At 42.4% G+C, this 20,640-nt stretch overlaps 1 protein-coding gene across 1 annotated transcript; it reads left to right on the forward strand.

Moving 5' to 3' along the window:
- Positions 1–10,735: 10,735 nt before the first annotated feature.
- JCHAIN (joining chain of multimeric IgA and IgM) lies at positions 10,736–19,525 on the forward strand. Its single transcript, XM_063135308.1, has 4 exons — positions 10,736–10,972; positions 13,674–13,809; positions 15,833–15,913; positions 18,956–19,525. The coding sequence occupies exons 1-4, from the start codon at positions 10,909–10,911 to the stop codon at positions 19,164–19,166; spliced, it is 492 nt and encodes a 163-aa protein (XP_062991378.1). The 5' UTR covers positions 10,736–10,908; the 3' UTR covers positions 19,167–19,525.
- Positions 19,526–20,640: the final 1,115 nt, after the last annotated feature.

Raw genomic sequence — 20,640 nt, forward strand, 5'->3', positions numbered from 1 at the left:
GATACATGACTCTTGTTCCCCTGCCTTTAACTGGATTGCTTTTATAATTACTGTATCTTGCTTTTGTAATTGCTGTATTTCTAGCTATTTTTATTCTGCTGGTCTATGAACGTAAGAAATTTGATTGATTGATACTGTTTTAATTGGATTTTACTGTTTTAAAATTTCATATCGGTTTTAAGATATTAATGGTTTAATTTGTTTTAAAATTGTATGTTTTTCTGTTTTATTTGTATGCCATCTTGAGATCCTTGTGATATAGGGCAGTATGTAAATGTTTTAATAAATTATTATTATTATTTTCAAGGACCAAGCATGCCCCTTTCTAGGTGGATTATAATTTTTATTTATTTATTATTGCATTTATATCCCACATTTTTTCCTCCAAAGAACTCATGGCGGCGTATATAATCCTCCTCCTCTTCATTTTATCCTCACAACAACAACCCTGTGAGGTAGGCTGTGCTGAGAGCCTGTGACTGGCCCAAAGTCACCCAGTGGGTTTCCATGGCCAAGTAGAGACTAGAACCCGGATCTCCCAACTCCTAGTCCAACGCTCTAGCTCTCACAATTTCCATCAACCCCAGCCAGCATGGTCAATGGTCAGGGATTATGGGACCTATCCATGTAGTGGTGGGGCTGAGGTCAGTGGGTCTGGGAATCCGCTCCGGGTTTCAGACAGAACTCTAAAGGAGGACTGGTTCTGACTGAAACCCCAAGTGGATTCCCAGACCCACTGACCTCAGACCCACCAGCCTCTGCTAGGAGCTGCACTCCTAATCACCAGGTTAGAGAAGGCTGCATCAAACATATCCATGGAGGACATGTTGATGGATGGTCATGGGTCAGTAATCCTCTACTAGAAAGGTTTTGATGGCTCCTTCCCAATGGCTTCATGTTAGGTTTCTGAATCAATTTGCTTTGGGATATAGATACATGCTGCAGCGATTAATGCAACAGAAACATGAAAGTCATAAACTAAAACATTTTGGCTTTCATGTCCTTCAGCTGCTCTGATGTGAATCAAAGGGTCCTGGAGACAGTATGGCTTTGGCTGTAGGTGGGTCATGTCAAGTATTATCCATTAGACAGAGATCACGTGCTAAGGGGAACAGATATATTATTAGGGTGACCATATGAAAAAGAGGGCAGGGCTCCTGTATCTTTAACAGTTGCATAGAAAAGGGAATTTCAGCAGGTGTCATTTGTATGCATGCAACACCTGGTGAAATTCCCTCTTCATCACAACAGTTAAAGCTGCAGTATAGCTGCAGGAGCTATACTGCAGCTATACTGTGACCAGATTCAAAAGAGGGCATGGTACCTGCAGCTTTAACTGTTGTGATGAAGCGGAAATTTCACCAGGTTCTCCATATATATAAATGACACCTGCTGAAATTCCCTTTTCAATACAACTGTTCAAGATACAGGAGCCCCCTCCTCCTTTTCATATGGTCACCCTAGATGTATATCATTTATATCCTGCCCTTTTTCCTCCAAGGAACCTTACATCCTCTCCATTTTATCCTTACAACAACCCTGTGAGGTAGGTTAGACTGAGAGTCAGTGGCTGAGATTGGACGACACACTAGTCAACAGTTGTTTCCCATTCTATTCCTATTACCTACCCACCTCAGTTGATTAGCGTGTAGTCCAAACTCAGCCAGTGACTGGCCCAAAGTCAACCAGTGAGCTTCCATGACTGAGTGGGGACTAGAACCTGGATCTTCCAGCTGCTAGTCTCAACACTAACCACTTCACACTGGCTTATGTGGTTTATATCCACATATGTATATGTGTGAGGTATATCCAGAAATTTTCTCTTGTTTCCCACGTTCTTGGATCAGATGACATCTCTGTTGCTGTAATTGACAAATCAGATATATAGGCATGGAGGCATGAAGTCTGTTTGCCTTCTTTAACAGGCTATCTACTCCCTCCCAGTGTTTCACCACAATGGTTATGTTCTGCCAGGTTGTAGCACTTTTTCATGATGTCTTTGTTACATCAAATGAAGTTCAGCAAAGAGTCCGCAGGGAGGCATTCTTGTATTTGATCAATGTGGTGGAAACAAAGAATGCATCTGATATGACTCAGCTAACGCATACCAAACCAGTAACCGTTCTATGCAAAAGAAGTGCAGGTGCCAGTTTATTTTTAAGACAGCCGCAAAACAGGTGCAGCTCCTGTCACTGTGAAGGGCGGAGTAAGGGCTGATTAATCTGGAATTAGCATTCTCACTAGGAAAGAAAGTGCAACTATTAAGGCGGCTGATCAAATAAAGATGTTTAAATCATCCATTAGCCTAGATTTTACTCGGTAAATTAATAAAATGTAATTATGTTTACATACTGCCATGCCTCGATGGGGGTGCCTTTTTGGGAATCCTAAATAAAGGAGGCAATTTCTCCTGAGAGTAAGATAACTTACAGTTTAACATGTGAGAGCTGCCATGCATTGCCAGGAGAAAGGCCATCTTTAACATTAGGCTTCATATGAAATTTGGAATATGTTCTATTATATATCAGGGAAAGGAGAGAGTGGATAACCAGGGGGGGAATCTACACTACTGCTTTAAAGCGCTTTATAACAGTTTTGACAACTGTTGGGGCCCAGGACACACTGCATATACAGGTTTCAAAACGTTTTCAAAGTGCTTTAAAGCGCTTTAAAAGCAGTAGTGTAGATCCCCCCCCCCAGGTGGGGGCATTGTCCTACATGCACCGCCTTAGCAATGGGCCAACACCAGCACGACAAGTACAGTAGCAATTGGGGAATAACCCTCACTAAACCCACTATTTGCAGTAGGGGTTAAATGAGGGCTATTCAGCCCTTGACTAACTCATGGCTGGGTTCAGATGACATGGTGTACCCCACGATCGGTCCAACTTGGTATTTGCACAATTAAAACAGCTGCAGCACTCACCACAACTTAGCTGGCTGTGTCATGTGAATCAGTCCTTTATCACACCTTTCCCCATTCTCTTTCTCTTATATTTTTCTCCCCACCTTCTCTCTCTCTCTCTCTCTCTCTCTCTCAATATCTACCCTTCCCTCTCCCATCCTATTTTATCTCTCTCTCTCTTTCTCTTTCTCTTGTGCTCCCTCTTTCTTCCTCTGACTCGCTATCGCCTTTTCTCTCACCCCTCCTCTTTCTCTGGATGCCACCACACCAATACGCCCTCCCATTCACACAAATGGGCCCCTTTTTCTCAGACTTATTGCCAGATGGGAACCTAAAATTTTCAAGGGATGACAGTTCAAAGAGAGGGAGGGTTTCCCTTCCCTTGCCAGCTGCCACTCTCCCCTACCCCACACAAAAAAGAATTGACCCGTATGGCAATTAGCTTAGAAAAAACGTTCCATTCATGTGAATGGCATCATTTTCCTAAGGCAAAATGGCTGTATGTACAGAATAGGCATTGTGCAAGCTGGATCTAAGATCTCTATGGGGTACAGGTGCCTTAAATTCTCTGTCCCCTAGTACTGTGGTCTCAGTTCAAATTAGTCTGCCCTCCTGGTCCACCCCTCCTTTCCCCAGTGCGTTTGTTACTGATTTGGCCTTTGCTGAGTGTTTTCAGACTGCTGCAGTTTCAGTATTTAGAAAGCATTTGGCTATCATATCTAGGAACTGGAAGGTACAAGGAGATTATCATGTCGAAGATTGGTATAAAGAGATTTGGGATATTGCTATAAATGATAAATTGACATGTAATATAAAAGTTAGAAGAGGGATAACAAAAATGAATGATTTTGAGGGAATTTGGAATCAGTTCCTAGAATATGCATTATCTAAAGGGAGTGGAAAACCACCTCCAGAAGAAGCAATGAGATTTTGGAAACAGGAATAGATCCCGGGGTGTGGGGGTGTGCACTTTATGTTATGGGATGATGTCAAAATTAGGGTGACCAACTGTCAGGATTTCCCCGGATTTGTCCTGGTTTTTGTTCTTTCCATGGTGTCAGGGGGGATTTTCTATAATTTTCAATAATGTCCTGGAATGACACACCTTCCCCTTTAAGGCTGCCATTAGCATGGCAGGAGGGAATGACGTGCTTTCTTGAGGCACATCATTCCCCCACCCCGAGCTCCAATTGAGGTCTTAAAGGGGAAAGTGGGTCATTCCTGGACATTATAGAAAAGGCCCCAATTGGAGTGGATGGTGGTGGTGCAGAATGAAATCCTTTCCCCTCCTCCACTCCAATCGGGTTCTTTAAGGTGGTGGGGAAATAACGTACTTTCTGCAGGACTCAGAAAGCTGCTTCCCCACACACACACTAGGTGTCCTCTTTTTTGGTTTCCCAAATATGGTCACCCTAGTCAAAATATTAAATTAGAAATGTTATAAGGTCATTCAATTCTATGTATTATGATTTTAATTTTTTAATTTTTTTTGTTACTGTATTGATGTATGTTTTAGTTTAATAAAAATATTATTATTATTATTATTTATTTATATAGCGCCATCAATGTACAATGTACATCAATGTACATGCATAATAAAAAGAAAGCATTTGGTTGCCAGTTAATTACCCATAGCTGATCAATACACGTTGAACAAAGCATTCACCAACAATTGTTTTAGGTGAATTCAATGTTGGTTTTGTACTAACATGAATTGGTAAGGGAAAACTCTTTTGATCCATTTTTTCTTTTTATTCAAAATATATTTGTAATATCATATCCAGATATAATTTGCATGAAATGAATTAAAAAACATTTCTTGCTAAACAGCATTGCTACAGATTCTTAAATCTTAGTAGCTTAACAGGAAATAGAATGTCCTAAATAATTCTTGTTTTTAGACTTCAGGGGCTCTTCACACAAACGAAATAAGACTTGCTCGAGACTAGCTACTCATGGAAGTTTGCAGGTTGTTTTGATGATGATGTCTACCTCCTGCACACCTCCCACGCTTTCCCCTGGTTATTCTGCTAAAACCCAAAACCTGGATATTCCTATTTTTCTGAAACATCACAGGATTTCCTACCTGCAGCTGAAGGTGTGCTACAAAGTACTCACTAGTGGGCGCTGTCCTATTAAAGGCTATGAGCACCGAGAGGACAGGAAGTTTTCAGTTATCAACCATATGTTTGCTTTTCTCCGCCTGTATAATGCAGCCTATTACCATTGTGCAAGAAAAGCAGGAAGCAGACCCCAGTAATGCAATTTCCCCTTAACCTAAAGAAGCCCTTCTTAACCTAATAGGGGATCTCATTCTAAGTACCATGTCCCCTGTTCAATATTGAACAGGTTATTTAACGGACAGGTACACAGGCCTGTTGGGCTTCTAATAAGAAGCTCACATTCTAAAATCAGCACATATTTATACCTTTTTGTGTAGAAATTGCCTCGTATTCCTATTATCTACTATCCCATAAATTAGGGCTCAGAGTCTTAAATATTGATATTCATTATTACTAAAAATAAATAAATTGGAACATACAAAATATTTATTTATTTATTACATTTATATACCGCCCCATAGCCGAAGCTCTCTGGGCGGTTTACAAAAGTTTAAACACTTTAACTAAACTTTTGATCTGGAATAATACAATCTTAACCTGTTCATTACTTAAGGGGGCAAGCCTATGGCCCCTAGACAGTGTTTGAGGGGGGGCACTGGATAATCCAGATTCCTGGATCTGAGGTTGGAGACAGCACCCACCCCACCCCCTCACAGCTGACACAGAGAGAATTGCACTGGCTGCCTCTCCAAAGGCAACCTTGTGTAGGAGGCAAATGTGGCATGCTGTTCGGTGCAGAGGGGATGGAATTGGGGAAACTGGGATACAACATATCCCAAGACCTCCCCAGACTCCTTCCCTCCCACTCCAACACCCCCCAGCTAGATGGGCAAAAAAGCCCATCTAGCCAAAATGCAAAGTGGGAGGATCATGGAGGAAAAAATCATCTTTGCTGCTCCTCCCGCTCTGCATAGGATGCCTGTAAGCCTCCGAATTTGGAGGCAAGCAGGCATCACTCTTTGGCTGAGGTGATAGGACTTTAACTCAGCATGTTCTCTTTAGACACCATCCGGGTTACCTGGATAAGTATTTTTTCTGCCAGTTACCCATGAATCATTGTGAACCTGCTTGTGGCTTTGTGTATCTTCCCTTTAATCCCATTACTACTTTTTACTTATTTACATTTTTTAATTCTTGATAATTTATCATTTAAAAATTGGCATTTGCAGTTTGTAATGAGTCATCTTAAGAGAAGTCAGTTAGCATTTTCATAATAGCCTTCCCAGAAATTCCAATAAAGCAAAATCAGCTATTTCCTAAAAATTCAGGACACTTTTAACCGACATGGGAAAAAGTATATCACATCGTGTTTGGCCCTAACATAAAAGCAAGATATTACTCCCAGATGTGTTCTCACCAGATGTGGTTACTCAATGGTGGTCCAAAGATGCCCTGTACATGCCTTCTTCCCTGGGAGAAAAAGGTTCCAGATAATATTACTAATATACTATATGTGAGTCCTGAACAAAAATCAGGTTTGGGGCTGAGCCATAGAATTAAGCCCTGAGTACGATTCTATTTCTTTTGTATATGGTTTCTGTTGCAACTGGGGGTTTTTCCTCCCTGTTTTTTTTTTAACTTGGTGACAGAAAAAGTAACTGAAATTTCTTTTTTAAAGAAAGTGTGGTCACAAGTGTATTTTTAACCATGTGTTTGAACTGGATAAAGATCTCTGCAGCTGGACCCTAGGAAGCACCATGAAACCTAAGTACAAGCACCTCCTAGTTATCAGCAGTAAAAAAAAACATCATTTAAGAGCTATGGTCCATAGGTGCAAACCTGCTCCTATCTGAATAGCCCCACCCTGGGTTCTATTTCTGGGTCATGAGTGTAATGAAATGTTGAGAATTGGCACAGGTAGGTTATTAAAAAGAAAACAGAATACTAGTGTGACCTGCAACAAAACATCTCATTGTGTCTCTGAGCTTTGGCGCATTCAGCTGATCCCCGCAGATGGCAAGGGATCAACTCCCCTCTTGAAAGTCTCTCAAAGGCTGAGGACCAGGGAGGGAGGGCGCCCTGCCTTTCTTCTGAGCTTGTATAGCAGCAGAGAAATCTCACTCGCTAGGGAGTTAGAGACTGGCTGTCAGGGAGCAATAGCTCTGCACTCGACTAGGAGGAGAGCAGGGAAATTTAATTTGTTGACAGCCGGGCTCAAAAAGTAATGCTCCACCTCCTCCTCTAATTTAGTGCATCCTCCGATTCAGCCAGCCAAGTAATGATCTGCTCGGACTCATGTGGTCAGGGCTCTTGCTCACTCCTACAGTACCTTGCTGGGCTGTGTGCACCTTTACTCCCCCTCCCTACCCTACATGAGCACACACATGCAAGTACTCAGATTACTGATGGAGTGGGGGATTGTCCCCTTTGGTGTGGGTGTTCTTTAGAAGTTATATACTTCCACATTTCTTGCATTTCCTTTGGGCATTCGGAATCTTCCCTCTTGCTTTGTATTGGCTGTTTTACTTCCAAAGTGATTGGCACAGGACCAACCAAGATCACTATTGGAGCTCCATCACACCAGTGATTTATCGCACTCTCGCCGTGCCTGGTATGTGCTTTTGTAGCGCAGTACTCACATGACATCATCGCTGTCCAGCGCTCATCTCGCCTCTTCCCCTCCCTTTTCCATCTTATTTTGGAGCAGGGAAAGTCCATTTTCACCCCTTCATGTGCAATAAAGCTGCTCCTCCTTCCCGTGTATTGCTGTTCTTGCACTATATCAGACCATCCTGTTTTTTGTTGGGGACATGTGTGTCAAAGGGCAGTCTTACTGATAAAAGAGGTGGGCAGGGTGGTTCTCCACTCAACTGCTCAACCATGAAGGGGGAGGGGGAGAGGCTGCCTGAACACCCTGTGGAGAAGGCAAGTGAGGCCACAGCTACCTGTGCCAGGACTCAGTCCCATTCAACTCTATTTATTTATTTATTTATTTAATTACATTTATATACCGCCCCACAGCCGAAGCTCTCTGGGCGGTTTACAACATTTAAAAATAGTAAACATTAAAAGTATACAATTTAAAAACACACACACACACACACACACACACATAAAAACAGTATAAAAACAACAGTATCCATTTAAAAACAACAATTGTGGGGTCCATTAAAAACAAACTTAACGTTGTTAAATGCTGTTAAAATGCTGTTAAAAATGCCTGGGAGAAGAGAAAAGTCTTGACCTGGCGCCGAAAAGATAACAATGTTGGCGCCAGGCGAGCCTCATCGGGGAGATCATTCCACAGTCGGGGGGCCACCACTGAAAAGGCCCTCTCCCTTGTTGCCATCCTCCGAGCTTCCCAGAACTCTATGGTTCTGATGCCTGAGTAGGCATGTCTACGTTTCCTGACCAGAACAATGTCGGCTTCCCCTTGCCATGCCAACACTGACCACAAACTTCTCCAAACTAATTGCAATACTTTCTCTTCACTTATGTTGTTTAATATGATCCCAGGGGAAAGCATAATGTGTTGTTTTACTGTAATTGCATCCGTAATATTGTATTTGTGCAGAAATAAAAAATATGAAAAATTCATTGCAGGGAGAAGGAGAACGTAGGGGGCGGGGTGAGAGATTTCGCCGGCACAGTAGCAACACACGTGAAAAGATACATGAGCTGAAAGAGTGCAACAATGCACAGATGTGAAAGTGCCCAGCGTTACATTCACTAAGGAAATAAAGGGAGAAACCGCGGACTCAGAGCAGGAGGGGAGGAAGTAGGTGTGATGGAGCTCATAGGGGGAACACGTTGGACCTGCAACAAAATGCTGCAGTGTGAGGTGCTCCTGGTCAGGATATTCCATTCCCCTTCCCACCCCAACCATTAACACTGTGAGCGTTGCATTCTGCATGACCTGCCTGTTGTATGTCTCTTGGCTGGCCCTGGTCCTATTGGGCTTACTTGGGAATTGGACCTCACAACCTTGCTAGTTTGTACAAAATTTTGAAATTCTGATCCTTGTAGCATTTGATAGGTAGGTCAGAATGTGTGGTGATTATTAAAAAGAGACTTTATGTATGACATCCCATATATGAATGGGAAAGCAGGCTTTCGTGCTTTGAGATCTTCTGAAGAAGCCCTTCTTTCAGTCCCACCATCTTCACAGGCACGCTTGGTGGGAACATGGGTAAGGGCCTTCTTAGTGGCTGCTCCCGTGCTTTGGAACTCTCTTCCCGGGGAAGCTAGACTGGCTCCCTCCTTGATGGGCTTTCGGAAGCAGGCTAAAACTTGTTTGTTCCAACAGGCCTTTGGAGAGTAATTTGGTCCTCCATCTACGTTAATGACTTATAATTTTGTTTTGTATTTTAAAGGTTGGTGTTTTTTTGGGTTTTTTTACATTACTTTTCCTAGGTTTTACAATGTATGTTTTAAACTTTGTGAGACTGCCTTGAGGCCCAGTACTGGGCAAAAGGTGGGATCATCATCATCATCATCATCATCATCATCATCTGAAGTTGAAACTTCAAATAATTCTTGGGGGACATTCAGACCACCAGATCTGTCATGGAACTAACTCATTCATTTGGCTAGTCCAATGTCATTGTATCATTCATTGTTTACTGAATATGAAGTGAGTATTGAAGTATATTTATTTTCCTGAATCAAAGGTTGGAAACCATGCACTTTTCAACAGAACATAATGGAGATCTCTTCCATTATGTTAGTTCAGACTACAGGATGTTGAAGTTCTCCTTATTTTTAATATGTTGTAGATGTTTCTTTTAAAATTGAGCTGGCAGATCTACTATTTGAGACCAGAGACCAGTTCAATTGCACAAATAACCCAAGGTTCACATAGCAGCAGCTAATTACTAAGTAATTGGAGAAGAGCACCCCAATATCATTTGCACTATTACAACAGGTCACACAGTTTAGGCTGGCAAGATGTCTTGAATGGCTTTTAAAGGGGGTTGGATAAATTCCTGGCTACTAGTCCTGATGGCTATATTACCTCCAGTAGCAGAGGCAGTAAGCCTATGTACAGCAGTTGCTGGGGAACATGGGTGGGAGGGTGCTATTGCATCGATGTCCTGCTTGTGGGTTCCTGGCCAACAGCTGGTTGGCCACTGTGTGAACAGAGGGCTGGACCCTTGGTTTGATCCAACATGGCTCTTCTTGTCCTTATGTCTTGAGCTGGCTGTTGAGAACTCTATAACCTGCTACATTTCAATCCTGGATATATATGTTTTAAAAATATCACCTATGTCATCATCCATCTCTTGCTTAGTTTAAAGTTAATGTATTTGAGGCAGTTCACATGGTTAGGAATATTCCCCAAGGAATAATCTGTATACATTTAGGAATTAATACTACATTGACTAAATGGTGGCATGCAACATTATCATTGCTATGAACTAGAAAGACTCCTAAGAACCCAACCTAGTATCTGGGTATTAGAAATGCTGGGACCACCTTACAATGGAGAGGCTCATATAATACTTGACACTAGCCAAGTCCCCTGCAAAGCCAGATTTATTCTATGCCACATTGTATCTTCTTCCTACAAGCATTGATGACGTCTCCAAAGCATCAGCTCTTCCAGATCACTGCCAATTTTTTTGAAAATTAGCAGACACGACCTAAGCGTCATACTTAGTCATTCAATATCTATCAATACAAATTCAAATTAAGAAAAAAAAAGTGTTGTAATCCTGCCCACCAGTAGAGTTTTCGAAGAATGGTTTTTTCCTCCCTGACTAGTAAGCCAGCTTTAGCTTGTGGTTTCATTACGTCCGGCCAGACTGTACACTGCTGTGTGTGCTAGTCGCTTGTGTAATCTACGCTGGTACTTTAGGAAAAACAGGTGTGCTAAATTTCCACGCACCACTTCTGGGCGGAGGGGCAGACGTCTGCGGTGTTTGGAGGAAAGGATTAAGGATGAAGACCTCTTGGATGTTCTGTGGAGCTCTGGCAGTCTTTTGGGGAGCTATTCTTGGAGCAGGTATGCAATACCTACTGTACATATAATTGAAAGCAATTCAGAACAAATGTGAAGGTATGAAGGTATTTTTGTGCCAGGAAGTAATTGCCATTGTTTTAATTCTTTCTTGGGAGGGACAGATAGGTGTATGTTTTTGTTTATTAAGTAATGGGGTAAATCCAGCTGTGGTCATATTTGGAGTAGACCCATTGAAACCAATGGGATTTATGTTGGTCATGACTAATTTAGTCCCATTGATTTCAATGGGTGTGCTCTAAGTATGACTAAATCTGGAACCAACCTAATGAACGCAGGGAGTGGAAGCTTGTTCTACCTTGCTAGCGTGCTTTGACATTTAGGGACATGGCCAGATATACTGATAATTTTTGTGCACCATTGGAGCAATGTTTTGGAATGATCATTGCAAGATGCTCTCTAACATTGAAGCATTTGCTTTTCTGTTGATGGGGTAACCTAAAGCAGCCTTCCCAATCTGGTAAATTCTTCTCATTCCTTTCCATGCAGGCAAGCTTATGTTGCGAATTCCTTCCTATAATTTGAATTTTAACATGTCTCAAAGGTGACTAGTATCCCTTGTATCACCATTCATACCAATTATGTTTTAACCTGATTGTTGGTAACAATACCTCCTAAGGCATACAAACCATTTTACAATATTTGTTACGCTCATGGACATTACCGGGAAACGTGTTTGAATTCAGGGGCTTAGAGATGGAAAAGGATCCAAACCAGCAATAAATGAACCCAGGATGGGTGCAGGAGTAACCATTGTAAATGCAATCTTGTAGAAAGGGGTGGGAGTGAAGTGGAGAAGGTTATGGTCAGAGCAGGGTTGCCATGTGTGTTTTTTGGCAGGGATCCTGTGCCTGTAACAGCCGGATGATATGGAATAATCTCCATGATGAATCCTACCTGGCACCAAGATTGTTATCTTTTTGACGCCTGTTAAAACTGCCTCTTCTCTCAGGCAGTAGACAACCAGACTTTTTGATCAGGTCCTGGGTTGTTTTTGACTAAAAAATGTTTTTAGATCTATATTGTCTCTCTGTGTGCTATCTGTTTATATGTTTTTATGTAAATATTTTTTGAATATTATATAAAGTAATTTTATGCTTTTAATTTTTGAGAACCACCCAATGAGCTTCAGCTACAGGGCAGTATAGAAATATAATAAATGAAATGAATTAATAAATGAATGATAGGCTAAAACTGAATCAGTGAAATCTTTCCTTATCTTTGCATCACAAAGAAGATAGCCTTACTGATGTTCATCACTTAAAATAAAAAGATAAACCTGTAGAATTTCTGCATCTTTTAAAATGGTTACACACGTACACGCAGAAGGTAGTGTCCAATGTTGGGTCTACACAGAGTAGACCCATTGAAATGAATGGGATGTAAGTTGTAAACTGCCCAGGGAACTTCAGCTATGGGAAGTTACTTAAAATAAAAAGATAAACCTGTTGAATTTCTGCATCTCTTAAAATGGTTACACACATACACGCAGAAGGTAGTGTCCAATGTTGGATCTACACAGAATAGATCCATTGAAATGAATGGGATGTAAGTTGTAAACTGCCCAGGGAACTTCAGCTATGGGACGGTATAGAAATGAAATAAATTATAAGTTAGTTGCGGCTAACTTAAGTCTCATTCATTTCAATGGGTCTACTCTGTTTAGGATTCAAATTGGATACTCTCCAGGGAAGCCCTGTCAGGAAAAAAAAAAAAGGTTGCAACTTTAGGTTGGTACAAGTGGTTGGATGGACTGGGATGAAATGATGTTCCCAAAAGGGGGAAAGCAGTAGAGGAGACCCCAAATTTGTTCATCCTGCTGTATCCTGCTCACTTAAGAGTGAGGGAATCTGTTATGGAATTAAAGAGAAGTATTTTGCATGAAGAAGGTCGTCATCAGATTCAATCTCTGATATCTCAAATTCAAAAGTAGCAGGGCTGGAAGATCCCTGCTTGAGACTGGATTGTGGCCACCAGCCAGAATATTATCGTCTAATATTGGGCCAGATGAACCAATGATCTGACTCAGCACATGACAGCTTTTGATACTCATACATGTTCATATAAGTCAACGATCAGCCCACAGCATAAAAATATCTGTGCCTGAAAATGCTACCTTGAAAGCCTGGGGTTTCAGCTTCCTTCCTAGCGACCTAAATTTGGCTTCTGGTATGTTTCGACTACAAGTCTCAATATTACTGGTATGCAGACAGACCATGACAAAATAACATAATCTGCATCTTTTGCTCTTGACTGCATGAGGCATGCGATGAATAGGGGTACCTCAAACATGGGTTCTGGTTTTGAAGGTTGTTTCTCACATTTTACTAGGGTCTTTTATTTGTTTATGATTTTTGTTTTCTGATTTTTTGTCAACTGCCTCGGTTGGTATAGAAACAGTTTCAATAAAATAAGTAAATGAATTATTATTATTAGCATTAGAATTTCTATTCTGCCCCATAGCTGAGGCTCTCTGGGCAGGTTGCAAAGATTAAAACATTAAAATACAGTATACAAATTGAACAACCGTTTATATAAAACACACCAACAATATATGCAATGACAGTATAACTCTAAAAACAACTTTGAACTGTCAACCATAAGACAGATCCAACATCTGGCAAAATGGCATTGAAGAGTCTGCATTTTTCTTCTTTTCTTGATTGAAACCTTTCTTTGTTTTAAGCTTTCTATGGGCTAGAGGAAGATGAAGAGACGGTTCTGGTTGATAACAAGTGTCAGTGTATAAAGGTGACATCAAAATTTGTCCCTTCTAAAGACAATCCTCAAGAAGAAGTTTTGGAGAGAAATGTTTACATCATGTAAGTGGTACCTTAACACCACGCACGTGCGCACACACTGCTTTCTTCCTTTTCTGTATACACATAACCAACATAGGCCTAACCATAGAATTAGGGTGACCCTATGGAAAGGAGGACAGGGCTCCTGTATCTTTAACAGTTGAATAGAAAAGGGAATTCAGGCAGGTGTCATTTGTATGCATGCAACAGCTGGTGAAATTCCCTCTTCACAACAGTTAAAGCTAGAGTGACCAGTTACAAAAGAGGGAAGGGCTCCTGCAGCTTTAAATGTTGTGCTAAAAGTGAATTTGGGCCTTAAGAGATTACTGAGCAGCTTCTTGGAGTATTGGGGAAAAAAACTTTTTAACAATCAATTCTACAAATTCAAAAGTACTGGTCTTTTCTTGGAGGAAGGTCAGGTATTCCTGGCTTCTGGAAAATTGTAGAATTGCATACATACAAATGACAGCTGCTGAAATTCCCTTTTTCTACACAACTGTTAAAGATACAGGAGCCCTGTCCTCCTTTCCATATGGCCACCCTACATCGAATGTGATAAGGGACATGGCACATGACCCCTCTTTAATTGGTGGAGAGAGGTTATCTCCTTCTCGTTTTATGTGTAGTTTTTTGGCGAAGATGGAAGCATGAGAAGGACCCCTTCTTGTAAACTTTCCCAAAGTCTCCCTTGCCCCCAAATTTCTTTGTCTATTTCAGAGAGGTAGCCAACTTCATCTTTTGCAATAAATGACATGCAAGGGCCTTGTGACATTTTAAAGACCAACAGAGTGGTTGGTGGATAGATTCATGAGAGGCAGGATGCTTCCAGAGGAGAATTCCTTACCTCCCTTATGGAATTTTACAGTAAGGGGTCCAGATGATGTCATCTCCCACTCGCGACCCTGCTGAGTCCCCATCGCCACCCACCCCGCAATTCTCCCATCTTTTTCCTTAACTCAGAAAATCCGTTAAGGAGGAAAAGATGGAATAACTGCACCATACCTCCGGACTGGTAACATCCAACATTAATTGTTGTATAGAAATGTAATAAATCAATAAACAAACTTAGAGTAGACCCATTGAAATGAATGGGTCGGTCATGACTCCAGTCCTATTCATTTCAATGGGTCTACTCTAAGGAGGACTTAGGTTGAGTTTTACCCTAAGAGTCTTCCATCAGAAAGCATCCCTAAAAGTAGTAGTATCCCTAAAGTGATTTTACAGACAGTGAAAGCTGGACAGGTTTTCAAGAGCTAATCTGAGACACCACATCAACAGCCGTTGATAAATCTCCTGGTCTTTGAGATACTACAAGTCTCTTTGCCTATGGTTCTCCACCTCTAATTCTTCTTCTGGCTCTAAGACAGCCTTCCTCAACCTGGGGCGCTCCAGATGTGTTGGACTACAGCTCCCAGCTGGCTGGGGCATTCTGGGAGATGCAGTCCAACACATCTGGAGTGCTCCAGGTTGAGGAAGGCTGCTCTAAGACCATACAGGAGGCCATTTTGGCACACATTCAACTACACATTTCACCACCCATCTGTACCGAAAAAAACCCTTTTAACCACATGGCAGGATCTTGTATTACTGAAGGCCATGTTGTCCCAGAGCATGAGAGAACTCATCTCCCTTGATGAGCCTGGTAGCTCTGATATCAGTGGGGCGGTAAGTCCGCTCCGGGTTTCAGGCAAACCAGGCAGAACTTCACACCTTGGAGAGCTCCTTTAGAGTTCTGACTGAAACCCGGATTGGATTCACTGCCCCACTGCCATCGGAGCCACCAGCCTCCACTGCTCAAAGTCATGACTCCACTCTGACATCCAGTTGTTTTCACAGCTGTTACCCTACTGGTGTTGTGACCATGGCTTGTATTTCATCCACAACCTTACTCTATGTACGTTATTGCAGCAACTAAAAATTGAAGGGGAAAAGAGATAACCTGTCTCTCCAGACCTATAATAGCTGTGTTTCTATTGCATTTCATGCAAACTAACTGCTTTGTATACCTTTGCTTTCCTTTTCTCTCCCACCCCTCCTTCTCTAGGGTTCCTCTCACAGCCAGGGAGAACATCTCTGACCCGACCTCGCCACTGAGAACCAGATTTGTCTACAACCTCTCCAAGCTGTAAGGGCTTCTCTTGACTGGTCTTAAGTCCATAAGCCCAGGGAGCTGTCCGTACGTGGGGAAAAGCCCCACAGTAGCTGCGGATCTGCGCTGTGCCAGTTATTTGCAGCCACTGTGGGGCTTTCTTGCGAAGCTGCGCATTGAAAAAGTCAGGGACTTACCCCAACTTTTTCAGCACAAGTGACGGCAGTATGGCTCTTCTGCCGTCTGACATCACTTCCAGGGCCAATCCGGGGTGGTCTCTGGTAGCAGGTGACTGGCAATTGGTCATCTTCCACCAGGAACAGGGCAGGGGGCAGCTCCAGTACCCAGATGGACGTTGGAAACCCCGTGCTCCCTCCTCAGCATCGGGATTACCCAACACCCCCCTGGGAGAGGGAAACCGCGGGTTTGGGAGGGGGTCAGCGCCAACCTGGTGAAGACAGCCCCTAAATCACACTGCAGTTGTAGTGGACTAGTATGATACATTTGTGTATTGTGGTTGCAGCTGGGCATATAGCTGAAAGGGTGCCACCCATGGGTTGCACCAAGGCAGCTGTATTGCCATTCTTTCCAAGGCAAGTGAGGACGGTGTATCCCGTTCAGCATCCTAGCAGTTACAATTTATTTATAGCAGCTTAATGTACCTGACAGTGTTCCAGGTACACTCATATTGGTGCCACATTACTAGGGTCACCATATGAAAAGGAGTACAGGGCTCCTGTATCTTGAACAGTTGCATAGTAAAGGGAATTTCAGCAGCCGTCATTTGTATATATGGAGAACCTGGTGAAATTCCCTCTTCATCACAACAGTTAAATCTGAAGGAGCTATACTAGAGTGACCAGATTTAAAAGAGGGCAGGGCACCTGCAGCTTTAACTGTTGTGATGAAGAGGAAATTTCACCAGGTTCCCCATATATACATGACACCTGCTGAAATTCCCTTTTCAATCCCACTGTTAAAGATACAGGAGACCTGTCCTCCTTTCCATAGGGTCACCCTATCCAAGGCAAACATTGAACCTGAGACCATGTGGGTTGGTACGATGGCTTAGGTTTGCAAATGGACTATCACAGATGTAGCAACATTGAGAGAACTTCCATTGCATCTCACATCAGCCAGGACAACATCCTTTACAATGGGGTCAGATTACAGTAGGGTGACCATATGAAAAGGAGGACAGGGCTCCTGTATCTTTAACAGTTGTATTGAAAAGGGAATTTCTGCAGGTGTCATTTGTATATATGGAGAACCTGGTGAAATTTCCTCTTCATCACAACAGTTAAAGCTGCAGGAGCTGTACTACTGCAGGTATACTGTGGCCAGATTTAAAAGAGGGCAGGGCACCTGCAGCTTTAACTGTTGTGACAAAGAGGAAATCTCACCAGGTTCTCGATATATACAAATGACACCTGCTGAAATTCCCTTTTCAGTACAACTGTTAAAGATACCGGAGCCCTGTCCTCCTTTTCACATGGTCACCCTACACATTACCGTTGAGGCAACTGATCACCTTTGTGTGACATGCAACTTCTCACCTTGTCACAAAAGCACCTGCAGCGCAGGTGTTGCAGCCAATCATTGTGCAAACAAAATATTTCGAGAATGCTGTATCAATCTCTGGGTGGAATTGCATGTTATGTGCAAACAGACAAAGAATCCTGATGGCTAGAATCATAGAATTAGAAGGGGCCAATAAGGCCATCGAGTCCCACCCCCTGCTCAGTGCAGGAATCCACCTTAAAGCATCCCTGAATGCCTCTAGTGTGGGAGGGCCCACAACCTCCCTAGGTAACTGGTTCCATTGACGTACCGCTCTAACAGTCAGGAAGTTTTTCCTGATGTCCAGCCGGAATCTGGCTTCCTTTAACTTGAGCCCATTCTTCCGTGTCCTGCACTCTGGGAGGATCGAGAAGAGATCCTGGCCCTCCTCTGTGTGACTATTTAAGCAGTGTAAACATGGTACACTTTGGAGCACAGAAGCAGCAGGGCAGGGGGGTGTCTAATTGTTCCTCCTCTCATTATTGTTCTGATTAAAAATAATATAAAGCCCATGTCACTATGGGTGCTAGTAGTCCTGCTCCTTTCCTGCTCTTTTGCTCATCAGTCCGCTTACCACAGAGGGTTCATGAATAATCCAAACGTGGCTCAAGCCTAGTGAATCCTCCCCTGAAATTTGCATGCGGCCTGGCCCCTCCCCCTGTGCTCTGATTAGCCACCTCCTGCCCTTCCCCTCCCCGCTGGTGGCAACAGCCTTACTGCTCGGCTGCACCTAGCGGACCCCTTTATTCCACACTAATTGGCCAAGCATCTTCCGTCTTCCTAGCACAGTTTGGCACAGAGGAAATAAATTGGTATTAAAGCTCAAGGTCTGGATTATTATTTTTTTGAACTTTCAAAATTTTTCTGCACATCTACGCTGCTCAAGCTTCCATTTAAAAGAAAACTGAGCCAAATTGGTCTGGTAGATCTCGAGTAATAAGACTTACGCTACTAAAATTCCTATATAAGTTAGCCTCCCCGAGTCATTTTCCCATTTTGCAAACATTTGTCTGGTTCCCCATGGAAGGGGCAGGGCGCGTCACCGTTCTCTTCCCCAATCAGGAGCTGGAACAATTGCATGGGCTTTCAGATAAGCAACAATTATTTTAAGGGGCATGGTTGTCCCTCTCGGTCCCTGGACTTTAAAATTGTGACATTTTCAGAAATGGCCAGCTGTGAAATGAGGCCAGATTTCAAAGCAATCCAAGAACAGATGACAAATGAGAAGAAATCTGTGAAATCATTTGGCTATAGCAGAGAGAGAGAGAGAGGGACCACATTCAGGATGCGTTGCTCACTGTGAAACCCTTGCTTCTATTGTAGAGCTACTTTGGTTGGATCTATTGCAGCTTTCACCCAACCTGGTCCTCTCCAGATGTGTTGGACTACAGTTCCTAGCATCCTAGGCTGGCTGGGGAGTGGATGCTGGGTGTAGCTCTCTAACACATCTGCAGGGTTCCAGGTTGAGGAAGGCTGATTCGTTGCCTGACACTTCTCCTGCGTTCTCTTGCCTTTCAGTTGTGGGAATTGTGACTCGAAGAACGCCAACCAGGAGCGCGATCTACAGCAAGATAGGGTTGGGCAGAGCAGCCTATGCAATGACCCTGATCAGCCTTGCTACACCTACGACAGGAACAAATGCTACACTGCGACATGCCTGTTCTCCAACGGTGGAACAGTTAAGCCCATTGAGACAGCCTTGACTCCTGAATCCTGCTACCCTGATTAGAGAGGAGTGAAACCACACTGTGGGGCCCTTCGGGGCAGATCTACACCATGCAAACCTACATTGGCAAAGCCCAAATAATAATTCTGTTTTGGTGAGGATGCTGAGAATCCACTGTTAGAGATCCTGAGGAATCCTCACAAAACTACGTCTCTCTCAGGTGATTTTAAGTCTGTGGTGTAGATATGCCCATTTAAAATTTAAAAACGTTTAAAAAAAATAAAAAAAAATCTCTATCTGCATCACCAGAATGCTATTCTGTTATTTCTTCCACTTTATTGAATTGTTACTTTGACCTTATCATCTGCATTATCTATTGCTCTTCCTTAACACATGTGATGAATAAAAAATATCTTTCATGATCTCCACAGTTATTTCATTGGAGCGAAACACAGAAAGTTAGATGTTGGGCTTTTTTCATTATGCACTCGTCATTCCCTACTCATGATTGTTTACGGGCTCTTTATACAATGACATGACCCTCCAGTTTTGCTTCTGGGTCTACCCATCACTCTCAGCAAGTTTTTTTGTTTGTTTTGTTTTTTAAGCAGGGAAAATGTGGCATTTAATTGAGAAAGCGAAAGAAAGTGGGATTTCCTCTTGTGTATTTGCACTATTCTGCTATACCACCTAGATATTATGTAATGGAAAAGCAGGAAAGAAAATGCTCTCTGTGTAGTGCTTGGAACTGAATTCTGCCACAAAACTGAAAGTAGATATAGCAGATTAATAGTCTCGTGTAAAAATAGCTCATTGTCTGTTAGAGTTCTAACTGGTATGAAAATGGCATATTTCCATTAAAAGTACTGGAGTTACATCAAATTACCTTTGGGGTGCTCCCAGTTGGGCAGCTTCTAGCACTACACAATCATTGCTCTTCTGAGATGATCTACAAGCAGAGCTGTTACAGCCAGCATCACCAGGGGTTTTGCACTTCGTCTGTAGGGACATCATGCTAATTCCATCCACACTAGTGAGCGTGACATGGCCATTTGGATGGGGAAGTGTTCATTCATCCAGGTGCATCACTTGTTGTGACTTTTCTTAGCATTTCCTTTTTTAATCTTCTACTTAATTTGTGCAAAAGTGCTTTTGTAATTTAAGCACTATGGAGCAATTACCTCAACAATTTAAAATATTCACCTTTTTTTAAGCAAAAGCTATCAGCAAAGACAAAGGGAGAGTTAACAAATTGCTAAAATTTGATCAAATAGACAGCAGAGTGGAGGTATTTTATAGCTGTTTTTTATTTAAGCACTGCTGCACAGATATGTTACGTGTGTGTGTGTGTGTGTATCTGAAAAGGTATTGTAGTACTATTTAGAGGATTGACAAGAAAATGACAATAAAATGGTACCCACTGAAGGTGATAATTTCATCTTCCTGATACATCACTGCAGATATCAAACTACTCTTGGAAAAGGCAGAAGAGATGTACTCAGGCTATTTACACATGCAATGGTATTATTTATTTATT

Source organism: Elgaria multicarinata, chromosome 10 (genome assembly GCF_023053635.1).
Source record: "Elgaria multicarinata webbii isolate HBS135686 ecotype San Diego chromosome 10, rElgMul1.1.pri, whole genome shotgun sequence".
Classification (NCBI taxonomy): domain Eukaryota; kingdom Metazoa; phylum Chordata; class Lepidosauria; order Squamata; family Anguidae; genus Elgaria; species Elgaria multicarinata.